This window comes from Echinops telfairi, unplaced genomic scaffold, assembly GCF_000313985.2.
Source record: "Echinops telfairi isolate 266 unplaced genomic scaffold, ASM31398v2 ScPeMD7_5;HRSCAF=22, whole genome shotgun sequence".
In the NCBI taxonomy this organism is placed as follows: domain Eukaryota; kingdom Metazoa; phylum Chordata; class Mammalia; order Afrosoricida; family Tenrecidae; genus Echinops; species Echinops telfairi.
Genome location: NW_022103901.1, coordinates 1230427 through 1247530, shown reverse-complemented (window position 1 = coordinate 1247530; position 17104 = coordinate 1230427). Strand labels below are relative to the sequence as shown.

Here is a 17104-nt window from a genome sequence, read left to right as displayed (position 1 = left end):
CACACAAGTTTCGCTCGGAAGCGCCCGCCCTCCTCGCTTTCTGGTCGCGCGCGCGCCGGAAGTGACGACGGGCGCGCCGGAAGTGGGAAGGAAGTGTGCCGCGCACTTTCGGCGGAGCCGGCGCAGGGGCGGGAACAGAGTCGGGCGCTGCAGGGGAGCGCGCGACGCGGCTGTGGGAGCGGGCGTGGACACAGGTTGCGTCCATGGGGCGCCTGCTGCGCGCCTGGGCCCCCGTGCGGGGCGGGGGTCTCGGGTGAGAATCCCTATCCGAGAAGTGGGGCTCCCCTTGGACCTTGTTAGCAGCTGATGTCCGGCGCCCAAGTGTTCAGAAGCTTCTCTGAACATCTTCCCGGGATGTGAGGTGTCAGGCCTTTCTGACGCCTCTGGATGGGGTCAGACTCCTCTTAGTCGATAGTAAACCGGCGCTAGCCGGCCGCGTCACCTAGGGAGCCCCGGGAGCTCGTGGGTCGTGGTGCAGGGCAGGTGACGAGGGGGAGTGAGCGGAGGGCTGCGGATATGCACATCGGGGAGAGAGAAGGATCGTGGGGTCTGCGGCCCTAAGTCAGGGGGCTCCTGGGGGACAGGTCTCTGGCAAGCCGAGAGCAGGTTGGGATGGGGCTTGGTGGATCAGCGCCTCAATCCCAGCGTGCGTGTATGTATGTGAGAACCTTGGTTTTGGCCTCCCTGTGGAATTCCGCCTGCTCTAACCCCGGCACAGGGCGGCCCTGGTGGCGCTGCGTTTGGCTGTAGCCCGCCCGTCCTCTGATCTGAGGTTAGCAGTACTTCTCTGCTACCAGTTGTGCCTCTGGGCCCGGAGGGGGCACGGCCTCGATGCCCTCTGCATGTGGCTAGGATGGGAATGTGGTCAGAAGAGACCAGCCCTAGAGGACATCGCCCTGGTCAGGTCAGGGGTCAGTGAAAGAGGGCGACCTTTAGGAGACGGACTGGCACAGCGGCTTGAATTCCTTGTCAAGAATGTGCAGTTCTAGTTGACACCCACTCCGGGAGCCCCCCTGCCAGTGTGGCTCTGGCCTCTTAGAAGCAGACTGCCAGGACACTCCTCTGAGGCTCCTCTGGGTGGGTTCCAGTTGCCCACCTTTCGGCCAGTCGGCCAGCACTTAACTGTTGGGGCCACTAGCTGCTGGGGAGGAGGATGAGGCCTTGTGCTGCTGCTCTCTTAGAGGGTCTTGGAAACCACAGGGGCGGCTCTTTAGGCTCCTTACATGTCACAATGCACTTGGTGGAAGTGAGCAGAGAAAGGCCTGGGGGCTGGAATGTTGGATAACTGCTTTCAAGTCCCCTCTCCATCCTGATGCCATCCCCACAAGTGGGTGGTTGGGCAGAGGGCCCCCACCCCAGAGCCAGAGCCCTGCTGCTCTGTGGGATGCCAACCTGCGCACTCTGCTCTCTCACCAGGTCCCTGAGGCTGGCCTGGGCGGCCCTTCAGGGTCAGAGGTTCCACACAGCTAAGAGCTGCCCCAGGAGCCGGACCGGCGCTGAGCACCTGTGGCTGGCACGGCAGCTGAAGGACCCGTACGTAAAGGCAGCAAAGGTGGAGAGTTTCCGGTGCCGCAGTGCCTTCAAACTCCTGGAGATGCATGAGCGGCACCAGCTGCTGCGGCCGGGCCTCTGCGTGCTGGACTGTGGGGCAGCACCCGGGGCCTGGAGCCAGGTGGCTGTGCAGAAGGTCAATGCCGCAGGCACAGGTGGGCCTCCCCGCCCAGCACACTGGCAGTATCCTGTGTGTTGTGGTGGTGATGGGGGGTGGCAGGGAGGGCGTGGAGCCGCTTCTGCTTCCCGAGGGCAGGTACTTGGGGGCTGGTTATCTGGTACAGAGAATGGAGGACGGGCCGGGTGTGGTGGGAACAAGCATCAACCCAAACCAGAACAGCACTCGGGCTCTGTCCCCCCAGGAGTGGCAGGAACGCAGCCCTGAACGAACATTTGCCTTTAAGGCAGCTTCCTAGGGTGCAGTAGGTGGTCTGGTGATGCAGCTCTAGGGAGGGCAGAAGGTCTGCAGGTATGCACAGTGAGCGCTTCTATGTGCAAGATGTGGGTGCCCTTCTGAACACCTGGATCGCCAGCCTAAGTGGGAGCCACCCCTTAGCGACACTGCCAAAACTGGGGCACTGTGACCCTGGGGCCCACAGTTAGCTGGAGCCAGAGGCCTGTGCTGGTGCTGGCCTGTGAGGCAGGGGCTCCCACCACGGCCCGAGCCGGAGAGTGGCAGTCCCAGGAAACCAAGGTCGCAAGTGTGTTTGTAACTAGAGCACTGAACGAGGGGCAAGACCGCAATTCTGGAACCTTCTGAAAAAGAAGGTCTGGTGAGCAGCAGCTCCGTTCCTCCTGGTCAAGCAGATACTTTCTGAGCCAGGGGCACTTCCTCCAGGAGCCTGATGGCGCGGGGGTTAAGCCTTTGGCAGCTAAGTGAGAGTAGGCGGTTTGAGGCCCCCAGCTGCTCATAGGGAGAATGGGAGGCAGTCTGCTCCCTGGGAAGGAAGAAGGCAGGGCCTTGCGGGCATTTCTGTGCTTGTGGGACCGCCACTGGATGGCACTGGGTTTGGGTTTGGATTGAGTCCTTACAGTAAACAGTGGGATAGTTTATAAAAATAACGGAGTGAGTCTTTTAGATTAAGATGCACAGTCAACCTCTTGGTTCATTTATTTCCCACCCCCATTAAGTGGGTTACAAGTTGGGCTGCTAACTCCAAGGTCAGCAGTTCAAATGCACCAGCCTCTCCTGGGAAGATGAGGCTCTCCACTCCCGTAGAGTGACGGGCTCGGACACCCACAGGAGCACCCTGTCCTGTAGGGCCTCTTTGAGTCGTCATGGACAAATGGGCAAAAGCCTCGGGGAATTGGATCGGTCTCATGTGGAACGGAAGGAGCCTGGTGGCACCGTGGTTAACTCCTCGACTGCTCATGGAAAGCTTGGCAGTGTGGACCCGCGGGCCGCTCCTGGGGGAAAGAGGAGGCTGCCTGCTCCAGCAGAGACAACAGCCTTGGGTTTAACGGGCAGCTAGCTCTCTTAGTTCATTGAGAAGATAGAGAGACGGAGGAGATGCTTGTTAGAGAGGCCCCTGGGACCCTGACATGGGTTAGCTTCTGTTGGCCCCCGTTTCCTCAGGAGCACCCGACACCATCTGGCCTTCAGTTGCTGTGTTCTTGTGGTATAAACCGTGCCCCCTTACCCGTCTGACCTGTGTTACTGTGTTCTTGTGGGGTAAATTTTGCCCCCTCCCCGTTTCTGCCGCAGACCCCAGCTCTCCTGTCGGCTTCGTGCTTGGGGTGGACCTCCTCCCCATAGCTCCCCTGGAAGGAGCGACTTTCCTGTGTCCAGCGGATGTGACTGAACCCGCAACCTTCCGGAGGATCCAGGAACTGCTTCCGGGGCACAAGGCAGACGTGATTCTGAGCGACATGGCCCCCAATGCCACAGGGATCCGAGGCCTGGACCATGACCGGCTGGTCAGCCTCTGCTGGGCCCTCCTGGACCTGGCGCCCCACTTCCTGCGGCTGGGGGGTGCCTTCCTGTGTAAAACCTGGGCTGGCAGTCAGAGCCGGCGGCTGGAGGAGAGGCTGAGGCGGGACTTCCAGAGTTCCAGGTCGCTGAAGCCCCAGGCCAGCAGGAAGGAGTCGGCTGAGGTCTATCTCTTGGCCAAGGGATACCGGAGAGGGGAGGGGCTGGTGGAGGACTGAGTGTCCACCTGGCCCCATGGTGACAGCACACTGTGTTCACAGCCTTTTGGTGGCTAGACTCGCACCCAGACACACCTCCTGGTGTGCAGCCTGCTGTCAGTCCAGTCTCACTCAGTGGCCCTCCATGGGGTTCTTAGGAGCAGACAGCCTCATCTTTCTCTGGAGACACAGCTGGTGGGTTTGAACCGCCAGCTTTGTGGTTGGCAGCCCAGCACTCAGCCGACAGCACAGCACGACCACCTAAGCAGCAAACGTAGTGAAGAGCTGCTGGGACAGGCAGGTGGGGTCTTTGTTGGCAGCTGACAAAGAGACGAGGAAGCTACTGGGCAGGATTAATAAAAGTCACCCTCTGGAAAGGGGAAATTATAGACTGGAGATGGAAGGGGGGGGTGTCCATGGAGCTGAGCTGGGAGATGGAACCCCCCTCTGGCTCCACACACCCCAGCTGCTCCCAGTGAGAAGACCTGGAATGTCGTCCCAGAGACACTCGGTCCTCCCTTTGGCATAGTCTGTGACTGCACCTGCTCCCAAGCAGACCAGAGCCGTCGGTGTCTGTGCTGCCCTCTCCCAAATACGTATTGGCTCACAATTCCATTTGGGAATGGGTGGGCTTGTTTTGTTCATTAGGTGGGATTAGTGTTGGAGGCGCTCTGTGTCTCTAAGAACCAAGATTAGATGAAGGAGAGGCAGATGTGGGGTACGAGAGGCAGGGTGGGTGGGTGGAAACTGCCCAGCCAACAGAGCCAGAGAATAAATTTGTTTGTTAAAGCTCCTTGTATGTCTCCTGTGGGCACTTGGTCATGGAGGGACCTGGCTTCCTCTGGATGGCCACATTGCCTCGGTTCCTCCCTCTGGCTCCAGAGACCAGAGTATCTGTGTGCACGCCACACTGCTGCAGCTGCTGAACGTGGTGTGTGCATCTGCACTCCAGGGATGGGATGCCCAGTAAAGCGTGCAGATTGCATGACGGCATTTCCACACACTGGGATGTAAAAAGCTGGTTTCCTAAAAGCCAGCTCCTGGAGGTGTGCCTAGCCCTCAAGAAGTTTATTGACTGGAGAAGGGAGGGTTCTAGACCAGGGACCCAGGAGAGGAGGGATACTGGAGTCCCTAGCAGCGTCCCGGATCTGGTCCAGGTCTGGATTTTATCAAGCAGAGCCCACTTCCGTTTCCATGGGGAGACAGGACCCACCGACTGAAGCTTAGCCTTGCGCCACAGGGCTCCTTTCAAGAGGGGCAGCGCGGAGCCCAGGTGGAAGGCGGATAATGGGCCGGGGCTGTCCCCCAGAAGAACGCCGCAGAGTAGCCCTGGTGGCACAGTGGTTAAGCGCCTGGCCCTTAACCGAGAGGTCTGCATTTCAGACCCACCAGCGGCGCCGCGGGAGAAAGGTGTACGGCCTCGGGGAGTCCTGCTCCGGACGGGCCCGGCCCGCGCGGCCTGCTCCACGGAGCTGCCGGAAGGTAGCCTGGTAAAGCGACGCGAGGCAGGACGTCCCAGGCTTCCGCTCAGCTGCAGGATCCGGCGGGAAGGGACGGACGTGCTCGCTCCGGCACCAGTCCCTGTCCCAGTGACGGGCCCAAGAGTGCAAGAGGTGTGGCCGGCGGCGGCCACCGTTGGCGCGGCTGCGTCCTGCAGTACGGAAGCGGGCGCCGCGCCTCTGACGGAGCCCACCGGTGGCGGAGGGACTTGGGGCGCTCGGGCGGCCCGGGCCAGTGTCCGTTCTCCGGCGCCGAGTCCCCTGGGGAGTGGCGGCCCGGGTGCGGACGCGGGAGCCCAGGACGCGCCGCGCGCTCGTCGCACCGGGTCTCGCGAGAACCGGCCGCACCTCTCGCGAGACGCGGGCGGCGGCCGAGGAGGGAGATCCGAGCGGCGGCTGCAGCCACCGGCTGAGGTGAGGCGGCCGCGCGGGCGCGGAGCGGGCGGAGGTGGCCGCTTACGGGGCCCCGCGCCCTGCAGCCGCCCGACCTGCGACCCGGGCTGCGCCCGTCGGGGGCTCGGGGCCGATCCCGGCCCTCCCCGCCCCCCGCCCCGTGATCCCCGACCTGCGTGCGTCTGAGAGTCCAGCCTAACCGGACCCTGCTCCCCGAGGCCCCGTGCGCTCCCGTCTGCGCTTGTCTTGGGGTCCAGCCTGCCGGGACCTCGCGCGCTGTGACCCCGTGCATCCAGATCTGGGCTCTTCTGTGGGCCCCGATCCCTGACCGCGCTCCCCGTGCACCCCGATCTGCGCTTGTCGTGGGGTCCAGCCGGCCAGATTCTCGTTCCCATGGTCTCGAACCCGGTGATCCTTTGAGCCCGGGTCTGGGCCGGTCTGTGGGGTCACGCTCTCCGTGACCCCATGCTCCTGAATCTGGGCCTTTCTGTGGGGCCCAGCCAGCCGCCCTTCCTCTGCTCGCTTCCAGACCCTGCACCTCAGGGTCGGGATTGCCTCTCCAGTGGGGTCCCAGCCTCCCAACCCCACCCCGATTTCAACCTGACCCAGCCCAGCCTCCCCCATGGCCGCCCACTCAAGGCTCCAGCCCCGCTGTTGGGACTGGCCAGCTTGTCGGCCAAGCCAAACCTGGTTCGGCGATGGCCCCGGGCAGGCTTCTGGCCCGTGTTGGGGGCGACAGCGCTTGGGCAACGCACGGCCTCCGGGCCGCTGAGCTGCGGGTCCTAGGAGAGTGACATCACCGCAGTTTTCCCACCCCGGGAACTCACGGTGTGTGCACTTCTGTTGACAGATAGGTGGTCACACACCTGAAGACCGCCGCACCCGGCCCGACCCTCGGCGCCCCCACGGGTCTCAGAGCAGAACTGCACCCCTGGGCCTTTTCAATGGTCCCCTAATCTGAGTCTGCTGCGTCCTGTGAAAAGCAGGAAAGTGTGTCCGGCCACCTGTGGGTGGTTGTGGCGTCGAGTCCGACACACGTGACTCGCTGTGTGCAGAGCGGAGCGCTCCGTGGGTTTTCCAGGCTCTGGGAAGCAGGGGGCCAGGCTCCTCCTCGGAGGCACCGCTCGCTCAGGGTCCTGGCGTAACTGGGTGGTGCAGCAGCGGCCACGCGCTTGGACTGGTGATGCCGGCGACTGTCGCGGTGTGAAGGGGTGTCTGGCCCTGGTGGCTTGAGTAGGTCCCCGTGGGATGAGGATAGCCGTTGGAAATGCGTGCCTTTGACGCTCGGCCCCAGGCTCGTGCTGGGTGGGCCAGTTCTGGGCTCAGAAGGATGGAGTTGTTGACCGGGCTGCTGTCAGGTGTCATTTCTAGGTGGTCACCTCTGAGAAGAGAATGTGTCTGTTGTTGTTTTTTAAGATTATTTTATTGGGGGCTCATGCAGTCTTACAGCAATCAATCCATTGTATCAAGCACATTTGTACGTGTTGCCATCATTATTTTCCAGTTACATTCTATTTGAGCCCTTGGTATCAGCTCCCCTCCCCTCCCTCCGACTCCCACCCTGGCGACTCCTTGATAAATTATAAATTATTATTATTTTCATATCTCACCCTGACCCTGTTTCCCTTCCCCTGTGCTGCTTTCCACCTCTCTCCCCACCTTCCTTGTACCCTCAGGTATCGTTACTCCCATTGTCTGTTCCTGAGGGGTTTATCTGACCTGGATTCCGTGTATCCCGAGTTCTTATCTGTACCTGTGCACATGCTCCGGTCTAACCCGAAGTAAAAGGCAGGATTGGGTCATGATAGTGGGGGGTGAGGAAGCCTCAAGGAACCAGAGGAATAGTGTGTGTTTCCTCAGTGCTGTGCTTCACCCTGGTGGACTCATCCCTTCTTTGCAGCCCTTCTGTGAGGGGCTGTCCCATTGTCTACAGATAGGTTTGGGGGTCTCTGCTCCAACCTCCTCATTCTCAACAATATGCTTTTTTGTATTGCTGGATCTTTCATGGGGATGAAAAGGTCTCTCCCAGATCTCTTGTTGCAGGCCCATCAGGCCAGCGTGATCCCAGCAGAACCACGCTGCCCAGTCTTGCCTTCACCACAACCACTCCTACACCTGAGCACATTGTAGCAGACACTGTGTCCATCCATCTTATCAAGGGCCTTCCTCTTTTTGCTGCCCCTCCACTTTCCCAAGCATGACGTCCATCTCCAGGGACTGGTCTCTCCTGACAACGTGTCTGAAGAACGCGGGGTGAAGTCTCCCCTCCATCTCTTCGTTTCTAAGGAGTGTTCTGGCTGAACTTCTTCCTAGACCTGTCCACGGTCTGGTCTTGTCACCTGGCTGGGTTTCTGGGAACAGCCTGCCACCTTCTGCCTGCCTGCCATCATGGGCTCACAGTGTGGGGGCGCTCATTCTTTCTCCTGCACCCATTGTCAGTTCACAGTGTGACTGAGATGGGGAGAGCAGGCACTCTTCACAGCCAGGGGCTGTCAGTGTGGTGTGAGGGACAGGACAGCACAGGTGAGGAGAAAAGGTCTCCAGCCAGGCCGGGGCCTGTTGGAGGGGAGTTCAGCAGCTGCCCCAAGATTCGTCACCTTCTTTTTTGGGAGGTGAGGTGGAAAGGGGTTTCAATCTGACACCTGCGGGTATCAGAGCAAAGTGCTGCCCTGGGGGCACGAGGTGTCCCTTTTAGGCAGCCACACCTTCTTCTGGTGTGAGGCCCATCTCTCAGGCTTCTGCTGGGTTTGGGAGCACCTGTGGCCCTACCGCCCACACACATCTGGGGGCAATCTCGCTGTCACTTTGTATTTCTTCTTTAATATAAATTTATTCCCTCACAGTTGAAGAGGCTAGAAGTCCAAATCCAGGGTACCAGCTCACCTACTCACTCTGTCAGCTCTGGGGGAAAGGTCTCTCTCTGTGTCGGTTGTGGGGGGAGGGTCTCTCTGTGGGAAGGGTCTCTGTGTGTCGGCTCTGGGGAAGGGTCTCTCTCTGTGTCGGCTGTGGGGGAAGGTCTTCTCTTCAGCTTGTGCTTCCTGGCCCATTGGTGTCTTGGTGTCTATCTTCCCTGGGTCTACAAGTTTCTCAGCACAGGGTCCCTGGGCCTGAAGGATGGGCTCTGGTCCAGCTCTTCGCCCTGGGTGGTGGGAGGACTTTGGCTCTAGCTGACTGAAGCGTGGTTCCATTGTCCCCAGGACGTGTCATGAGGACGGTGTCCTGCACAGACGTGTTGCCTGTGGCCCTCTCAAGGGGTCCACATGGCTGGTCTCTAGACCTTGGTTTACAGCCTCAGACAGCCTGGGGCCCCGGAAGCTTCAGGCTGAAGGTGGCAGGGGGACTCCCTCCTGCAGTTGGTGCAGCGTCTTGGCCGCCGTGACCCTGGCTGTGGCAGTGTCCCGGCCCTGCTGGAACAGCCCCCGAGGGCAGTGTTGTGCTGTCAGTGCCTTCCCAGGCCCTCTTCTGGGCTCTTCTTTATTGCTGCCTGGACGTGAGGTCTCCTGGGAACCCCGGGGCTGTGGGGCTCCCAGCGTCGTGCACTCAGCTGCTCACTGGAAGGCTGGTGCTCCCAGTGCAGGGCGACTTGGAAGGAAGGCTGGGCGTACACTTCCAAGAAAGCCAGCCATCGAGAGCGCCTTCAGAGCACGGCCCACTCCTGACCCGCTGGGCGGCCGTGGGTTGGCGCAGATGGCAGGCCCGTTTGGAGCTCTGTAGGTGTGGCGGCCTCTCTTGAACTCTTCTGTCTCTCCGCAGGAAGACGGTGGTCATGGAGGACCTGGGTGAGAACACCACAGTCCTGTCCTCCCTGCGGTCACTCAACAACTTCATCTCACAGCGCGTGGAGGGCAGGCCAGCCCTGGACACTGGCACTTCTGCGTCAGGCTCCCTGCAGATGCAGTACCAGCAGAACATGCGGGTGAGGCCCCGCCACCCCCGGAGGGGGTCTGTGGGTGAGGGGTGTAGCTAGGGAGGGGGTGGTTTATGGGTGAAAGGTGAGGGGGGCAGCTGGGAAGGGGTCCTGTGGGTGTGATTTAAGGGGTACAGCTGGGGAGGGGTCTGGTGCCAGGTGAGCAGTGTAATTAAGGAGGGGGTGTCTATGCGTATGGATGAGGGGTGTGGCCAGGGAGGGGGTCTGTGGGTATGGAGTGAGGGATGCAGCTGGTCTGCAGGTGCAGGGTGCCCCCTCGAGGCCCGCCCCTCTCTGCCACAGCTGGAGGAGCGGGCCGAGCAGCTGCGCTCGCAGTCGCACGTCATCCAGGTGGAGCGAGAGAAGATGCAGATGGAGCTGAGCCACAAGCGGGCCCGCGTGGAGCTGGAGCGTGCCGCCACCACCAGCGCCCGCAACTACGAGGTGGGTGCAGATGGCCCAGGTGTCTGTGTGGGCCTGCCAGACAGCCGTGGGGGGTGAAGGGGCAGGAGGCCGAGGTGTGGCCCCTGAGCCTGTTCTTCCCTTGCTGCGTGGGCAGGTGGCCTGAGGCCTGGCCAGAAGAGTGACTCGGGCCAGACCCAGGCCCTAGCACAGACCATTAGCAAGTGTCCTGCTATTGGCACGTGCCCTCGGGGACACTGACACATTTTCCTGGGCACTCGTTCGCAGGGACACTGACGTCGTCAGTGGTGGTGGTGGCTGGGGTCCCTGCTGGGGCAGCAGAAGCACAGGCGCTCTCCAGGGTGGGTCAGCTGCGGCCTCAGGTCCTCCCTGCCGGTCGTCCACACTGTAATGCTCGGGGTTGCACAGGTGTCCCACGCAGCCTGGGGCTGGTGGGACTGAGCCCCTGCCCAGAGTGTCTGCTTAAGGCCAGGGCCCTGGAGGGGACCTGGCAAGGCTCTGGGCATCCCGGTCCCTTGCTGAGGTGCCCGGATATGCTCCAGCCTGCTCAGCGGATCTCTGGCTGCCCTCTCAGCCTGAGGCCCCTGTCCTGCTCTCCCTCACCCTTCTGTCCTCCGGCAGCGTGAGGTCGACCGCAACCAGGAGCTGCTGACGCGCATCCGGCAGCTGGAGGAGCGTGAGGCCGAGGCGGCTGAGAGGATGAAGGAGCAGCTGGAGCGTGGCCGCTCGTGCCGCCAGAGTTTGGATGCCGCCCGCCGGACGCTGCGTGAGAAGGAAGACGGCCTGGCTGAGGCCGGCGAGGTGAGCTGCCTCCTCGGGGCTGACACGTGACAGGGGGCCGTGCCCCCGCTGTCCTCACGTGCCCACCGGCCCTTGCAGCCACTCGCTGGAGCCTGCAGTGCCTCACGGTGAAGAAGAGGAGCATGGGAAGGGCTGGTCGGCCCAGAGCAGCTGGGACAGGGACACAGGCCCAAGGAGCAGACCTGAGGGATGCCCCTGTGCGAGGGGCAGGGAACAGGCGCACGGGCTTCGGTCCAGCCATCCTGGGTGGTGCCCTTTGTACCCCTTGCCCCATGATGGCCTTTCCCAGGGTCTGGCTGTGTCCCCAGCATCTTGGGTGGGGTGCCGAGGGAGAACCTATGGACAGGAGGGGACAGAGGATTGGTGAGGCCGTGGCAGACCTGGTCTTGGGTCGCTGACGGGAGGTTGTGCACCACCCCTCAGACTATCAACGTGCTGAAGGGCCGGCTGTCGGAGCTGCAGTGGAGCGTGATGGAGCAGGAGAGGCAGGTGAAGGGCCTGGAGTCGGAGAAGGAGGAGCTGAGGGAGCAGCTGGACCAGCAGCACAGGTGGGAGGCCGGCTTCTCAGCAGGGCCCTGGGGATGGGCGCCTGGGAAGGCTCACAGGGCCTAGTGTGCCTGGGGCAGCAGCTCTGGGGGACTTGTCTCTGACGTGCTCTGAGCGTGTGGCTGCCCAGGAGCGGGGAGCTCCAGCTTGTGAGGCTCCTGTGTGGTCTCTCCTGCGAAGAGCACTGGGCCCACCGAGTGGGGGGCTGGGACTGGTTGGGGGAAGAGAGCTTGCGCATGTCTGGGTGTGGCCTGTCAGTGGTCTCTGTGTGTGCGCCTGTGAGAGTATGCGTACATATCTGTACATGTCTGTGCATACGTGTGGCTCTGCACCTGTGCATACTTTCGTGGGTGTGTGTACAAACGGGCTCATTATGTACATGTCTGTGTGTGCGTGTGAATCTGTGCATCTGACAGCTTGTGTGGATCAACATGTGACTTGGTGTCGTGTGTGTGTGTGTGTGTGTGTGTGTGTGTGTGTGTGTGAATGTGTGTCTGTGTGCACCTGTGTGTGCACTCCAGAGGCATCCCTCCCGCCTGCTCTGGACACCATCTGCGTGTGTCAGTGTATGTGCCAGTGTGGATCTGTGTGTGGATCTGTGTCTGTGTGTGTCCTCATACCTGCTCTGGGCACCATCTGTGTGTGCCCGTGTGTCCATCCGTGGATGCCGTCACTCCTGCCCCAGCACGGTCCCTCCTTGTTCCCCAGGAAGTGGCAGGAAGCCAATCAGAAGGTCCAGGAGCTGGAGGCTGCCCAGGACGCTAGGGAGGAGCACCAGCGGAAGATCAAGGTGAGGGACACTCCTGGTGCCTCCTCGCTGGTGCAGGCACCTCTGCGTGGGGTGGTGGGCTGTGGAGCTGTGCTGTGAGCCCTCTCACCTGCAGGACCTGGAGCAGCAGCGGTGCCTGCTGGAGCAGGACTCGGCCGTGCTGAAGAGCATGCGGGCGGAGCTGGGGCGGCTCCCCCAGGCGGAGCGCGAGCTGAAGCAGCTGCGCGAGGAGAACGCCCGCCTGAGGTGAGGGGGCGGGGTGGGGCCTGGCGGGTGGTGACCCTGGTCTGGGGCTCTGGGTGATGGAGGCTTGCCCCCGACCCACAGGGAGATGAAGGAGACGAGCGGGCTGCTGCAGGAGGAGCTGGAGGGCCTCCAGAGGCGGCTCGGGCGGCAGGAGAAGCTGCAGGAGGAGCTGGTGGCCTTGGAGCTGGAGAAGGAGGTGAGGCCGGGCGGCTGCGGGACGCTCCACTCAGCCTCCAGCCGGCTCTCCGGGGACCAGGACGCCCCTGGTCTGTGGTCCCGCTGGCCACCCCTGCATGTGTGGAAGCTGCTGCAAGTGTGGCAGGCAGAATAAGGGCCAAGAGGCCCTTCCGTGCTGCAGAGCATGTGGGTAGACCAGGTCACCTGGCAGAGGGTCACACGGCCTGCGAGGCCGGGTAGGGCCTTCCCGTGGAGAGTGCAGCGGGGAAGGACCCGGAGCCCGAAGCTGGTGCTGGAGGCGGGTGGGGGGCACAGTGTTTGCCCTCAGGCCGCTTGTCTTCTCTGGGCACCTGCCCTAATTCAGAGACCAGGACGGGCGTGGGGGTGACGAGAATGAGCAGACTCAGCACTTACACGGTCTCCTGACAGCAGGTTTCAGAAGTTTCTCTCGACCTCGGCCATGTGCTGCCAGCTCAGGGTGGGGCTGACGTGTATCAAAACAGAACGTGCCAGGCTGCCCAGGGGCTGCGGGGGGACCGACTCCCACCCAGAAACATGGTGTAATCAGTGTAACAGCCAGCTTTGGTCTGGTTCTTGAAAGGGCAGCCAATAAGTAGGTCACCTGTCCAGACCTTAAGGCTTGTTTCAGCCCTTAGCGCTGGCACCCTACTGCTGTCTGTCACCACCTGGGGGCAGAGTGCCTTCCTCTCAGACCCTCAGTGCTGCTCGTCAGGCCCCCAGTGATGGGTGAGTGGCACACACCTTGTGGCCCAGTTGCCATCCCTCCGCCCCAGCAGTGCAGTGAGCACGCCTGCAAGACGTCACCTTGCCGACAACTGGGCTCATGTCCAGGGAGCAGCTGGGCCTGGGCTGAGCTCAGTGGACACGGCAATTCGCTGTCACTGTGTGTGCGATGTGGCAGGAGCCATAGCACGGTGAAGGGGGTAGCAGTGTAGTGAGAGGTGACAGTGCAGGGAGGAGGGGACAGTGAGGAGGTGACGACAGTGTAGGGAGGAGGCGAGTACCAGTGTGTAGAGGAGGGTGATTGCAGAGAGCTAAGTGGCTGTGGTGTGCAGTCAGTAGGTAATGGGTGGTTGATCGTGGGGTCCACGGATAGGATAGGAGGATGGTAGAATGCTGGGCACAGGCCGGGGATGACTCACTGGTTGGGTGTTTGTGTCCCGCAGAGGCTGCTGGGAAGGCTGCAGAGCTGGGAGCAGCTGGACCAGACAACCGGTTTGCAGCTCAGGTAGGTGGGTGTGCTCCCCTGGGCACACATCGGTCTTGGGGCACTCAGCTTGAAAGGGGACTCCCCTGCTGGGAGTGCCTGCAGCTTTGGGGACACACCCTGCATGGGGGCTGGTGCTGTAGTTCCAGCAGGGTGAGCTGAGGTGGTTGATGAGTAATGGAGGGTGACCACTGTCTCCTCAGGCCCCCGTAGCTGCCAAGCTAGCTGCCAGCATGTGAGCGGATGTGGGGTGGCAGGTGGTCAGTGCTGCCAGCCATTTCGTTCTCTGGTCAGCAGCTGTGGCCAGTTCTGTCCCAGTCCAAGTTGGGGGCCTCTGCGCATCTGTCTCCAATGGTCCTGCAGCTGCTCCCGGCCAGGTGTGCTGCCCTGCCTGCCTGTGGCCTCTTGCCTGTGGCCCAGGCTTCGGAATGCTGTCCGTGCCCGTGACCTGGGCCCTGCAGTGTGCTGTCCTCCTGCTCCCTGACCCTGATGCTTGTTACACTGCCCCTCGGGGCTGTTTGAGCTCCTGGTCACAAGCGAGTGCTCTCTTATTTCCCCTGGAGCCAGGACCCCCCAGTCAGCCAGCCCGAGGGTCCTGCTTCCTGCTGGCCCCAGCCCCAGGGGTGCAGGGTGTGGCCCTTGGGGTGCTGTGTCCCTCCCAGAAGCTCCTGGACTTCTTGGGTTTGCTGTTTGGAACCTGCTGGCTGCAGTCAGCCCAGGGGCTGGTCCACCTTCGGAGGGCCTCCCCTCCTTTCCCGCCCAGGGTGGTGTGGCCCCGCCTGTGCAGGGCCCTGAGTGTGCTGGCCACTGTGGTGCAGTCCTGAGGTGTGTGGCCAGGCAGGCCTGCCTCACCTGCTGAGTGTGGGGATGCGGTCCCTGCCAGGGATGGGGTGGACAGAGGGTGCAGGACGCCGTGCTGAGAGGCTCCGTGTGGCCTGGGGTCTCTGTGGGAGAAGCAGGTTCACTGGTGGGGACTAGTTCCAGGGCGATGCCAGTGGGTGGGGTTGCCCTGCCCGGAGGTGCTCAGCAGGGCTGCGAGGCCCCTTCCCATGCCTCAGGTCTCTGCACACACACGTGCATACGCTCACATTTGCTCACGGGCGGGCCCGTCCAGACCTGAGTGAAGCCAGCTGACTGACCTGGGAAGCCAGCTTGTGTGGTGGGCCTGTCTGTCAGGTTAGGGTGGGGGGCTCCCTGTGGGGGGCCTAGCCATGCCTCTGCCCCGCAGTCCCAGCGTCCACCACTAGGTGGTGGGCAGCCCCAGCGTTGCAGGCTGTGGGCCTCAGGCCTAGAGCTGCTGGGGGCAGGAATTGAAGGTTCTATAAGGAGAGTCCAGGCGGCCTGTCAGCCCAGGCAGAACTGACCAAGGGACTGAGAAAGGGAGGAAGGTGGGGCTCAGTCCTGAAACCCACCTAAGTGAAGGAGGCAAGAAGACCCTCGTGGGCGGCAGTGTCCCAGCGCCGCCGCCTTGGGATGAAAGCCTAGCCCAGGAGTAGATGGGGGCCAGCTTGAGCCAGGGCATCCATGACAGCTGTCACCGACATATCTGCCAGTCCCCCATGGGGCAAAGGCCAGCTATGGGGTCCTAGAGGGGGTGCCCGGCGCTGACCAGGAGGCCGTGGGCCGCTCCAACCCCGGAGCGGTCCTGCCTGCAGAGCTGTGAGGCCTGATGACCCACTTGGTGGCAGCTAGGGGCCCAGGGCCATTGGAGAAACAGATGGGATGGTGCCACCAGGGGGTCACTGGACCCAGGAGCCACTCAGTGCAGAAAACCAACCCAAACACTGCCCTGCGTAGGGGTTCGCTCTGCAGAGTGTGAGCAGGATTGGGAGTGCTATGTACGGCATTGCTGAGAGAAACTTACCGATGCCAGGTCACACCCGCTGCCACCGATGCCGAGCACACAGCAGCTGCATGGGCATTGGGTGCGGGCAGTCCTTACGAGGAGCCTCCTCTTTTTCCCGAGGAGTGGGCGGTGTCTGGCTGTCCATCACTGACCCACCAGCACTCCCAGAGAGAAATTGAAGATGACCCCAATACATGCAGGGGCTGGTGGTACAGTGGATTAAGCCCAGACCCACGAACAGCCAGCTTAGCCTGGGGCCCACCAGCCACTGCCCAGGAGAGATGAGGCCTCCTGCTCCCATAGAGCTGGGGAGCCATGGGCAGGCTGTTCCATCCTGTAGGGCTGGACGGCGTGTGGATGTGGCAGAGGGTTGATGAGTGAAGAGGGGAGGCTCAGCCTCGCTTGGAGGACTCGTCCCCAGCTCACAGTGGAAACTGATGGACGGACGGACTCTAACGTGGGTCTCCAGAAATGGCAGGGACCAGAGCACTCTGAAAAAGACCCAAGTTGGGAGGCTTACAGTAGTTACCCGCCGCTTAATTAACCAGCTGTGGCGTGGCATGGCGTGGGAGCAGGAGTGCCTTCGGAGCCATGGTCCCTGGTGCAGTCTCTCCCCAGAGAGCCCCCAGGATGGGCCCCGCTGCACTTCATTAAAGTGCTAGAGGCCTCCGTGGGCAGTGTGAACCTCGCCTTATTGGCTAGCTGTCCACTGCCTTGGGTGGGCCCTCAGCAGCTCTTCACAGTCTCCACAGGCACTAGACCAGGGCCCCACTGACCAGTGCACTGCCTGCCGGCCAGACACCAAACCACACGGGGCAGAGGGTGAGGGTTGACAGGGCAGCAGGTTGGCCGGGCTGGTTGGTCTCTGACCTCCCAGCAGCGAGAAGGGCTGTGCTGGCTAACAGGCTGCTTCCCAGAGGAATGGCCAGTTGGCAGGGACGTGCCTTTCAAACGGCCTGCTCCGGCCACATGGCCCTCCAAACCTGTGTGCATTTGTAGCCCCTGCTGCCTGTGTCTATGGATGTGGAGCAGGGCTGGGCGCACTGGCCTCCTGAGGACCTGCCGACGGGCCCCCACTGGAGATGGCCAGGGTTGGGGGTTGGATGCACAGAGATGCTCCTGTGGCCAAGGAGAGCTACCCCAGGGCTTCTCAGGCAGAGTGCAGCCCCAGCCGCGTGTAAGGGTTCCACCGCCAGGACGACTCCGGACTCTCTTGTGACAAAGTCCCCGGCCCCTCTCATGGCTGCCCCTGGTCCTGTCCTGAGTCTGTTGCATGGACACCTGCCTGTCGGCTCAGAGCAGCCTGGCCTCAGCGCCCACCCCAAAGTGCTGAGCCATCGCCATGTCTGGGCGGGACATCCACAAGGGCTGAGCTGGAAGCTGCCCAGGCTGCCTGCAGCTGGCCAGGTGACAGCTGTCTAGGCTAGTTAGGAGGGCAGCGTGGGGTGACCTGGCCTCGTGCTCAGGAAGAAGTTGACGGCTGGCCAGGCTCTCTCATGGCCCCAGTGATGGGAGCCATGATTGCCGTTCAGAGTACAGCGGTTGATGCTGTCCTGTCCTGCCCCATCCAGCCCCCGGCCCCCGGCCCTGC

General features: G+C 62.1%; 2 protein-coding genes across 2 annotated transcripts in view; both read left to right on the top strand.

Annotated features, from left to right (window-relative positions):
• The first annotated feature begins 203 nt into the window (after positions 1 to 203).
• MRM2 (mitochondrial rRNA methyltransferase 2) lies at positions 204 to 4471 on the top strand. The gene is made up of 3 exons (XM_004705884.2): positions 204 to 253; positions 1417 to 1706; positions 3257 to 4471. The coding sequence occupies exons 1-3, from the start codon at positions 204 to 206 to the stop codon at positions 3697 to 3699; spliced, it is 783 nt and encodes a 260-aa protein (XP_004705941.1). The 3' UTR covers positions 3700 to 4471.
• A 1061-nt stretch (positions 4472 to 5532) lies between these two features.
• MAD1L1 (mitotic arrest deficient 1 like 1) overlaps positions 5533 to 17104 on the top strand; it is a 148432-nt gene continuing 136860 nt past the window's right edge. Inside the window, exons 1-9 of the mRNA XM_004705883.2 lie at positions 5533 to 5591; positions 9324 to 9486; positions 9781 to 9921; positions 10522 to 10701; positions 11125 to 11249; positions 11956 to 12037; positions 12132 to 12262; positions 12344 to 12458; positions 13627 to 13688. Of these exons, the coding sequence (XP_004705940.1) occupies positions 9337 to 9486; positions 9781 to 9921; positions 10522 to 10701; positions 11125 to 11249; positions 11956 to 12037; positions 12132 to 12262; positions 12344 to 12458; positions 13627 to 13688 (986 nt within the window). The 5' untranslated portion in view covers positions 5533 to 5591; positions 9324 to 9336. The remainder of the gene's footprint in view (positions 5592 to 9323; positions 9487 to 9780; positions 9922 to 10521; positions 10702 to 11124; positions 11250 to 11955; positions 12038 to 12131; positions 12263 to 12343; positions 12459 to 13626; positions 13689 to 17104) is intronic.

Coding starts and splice junctions, on each gene's coding strand:
- MRM2 (XM_004705884.2), top strand. CDS start 204: ATGGGGCGCCTGCTGCGCGCCTGGGCCCCCGTGCGGGGCGGGGGTCTC. Junction 254..1,416: donor GTGCGGGGCGGGGGTCTCGG/GTGAGAATCCCT, acceptor CTCTCTCACCAG/GTCCCTGAGGCTGGCCTGGG. Junction 1,707..3,256: donor GGTCAATGCCGCAGGCACAG/GTGGGCCTCCCC, acceptor TTTCTGCCGCAG/ACCCCAGCTCTCCTGTCGGC.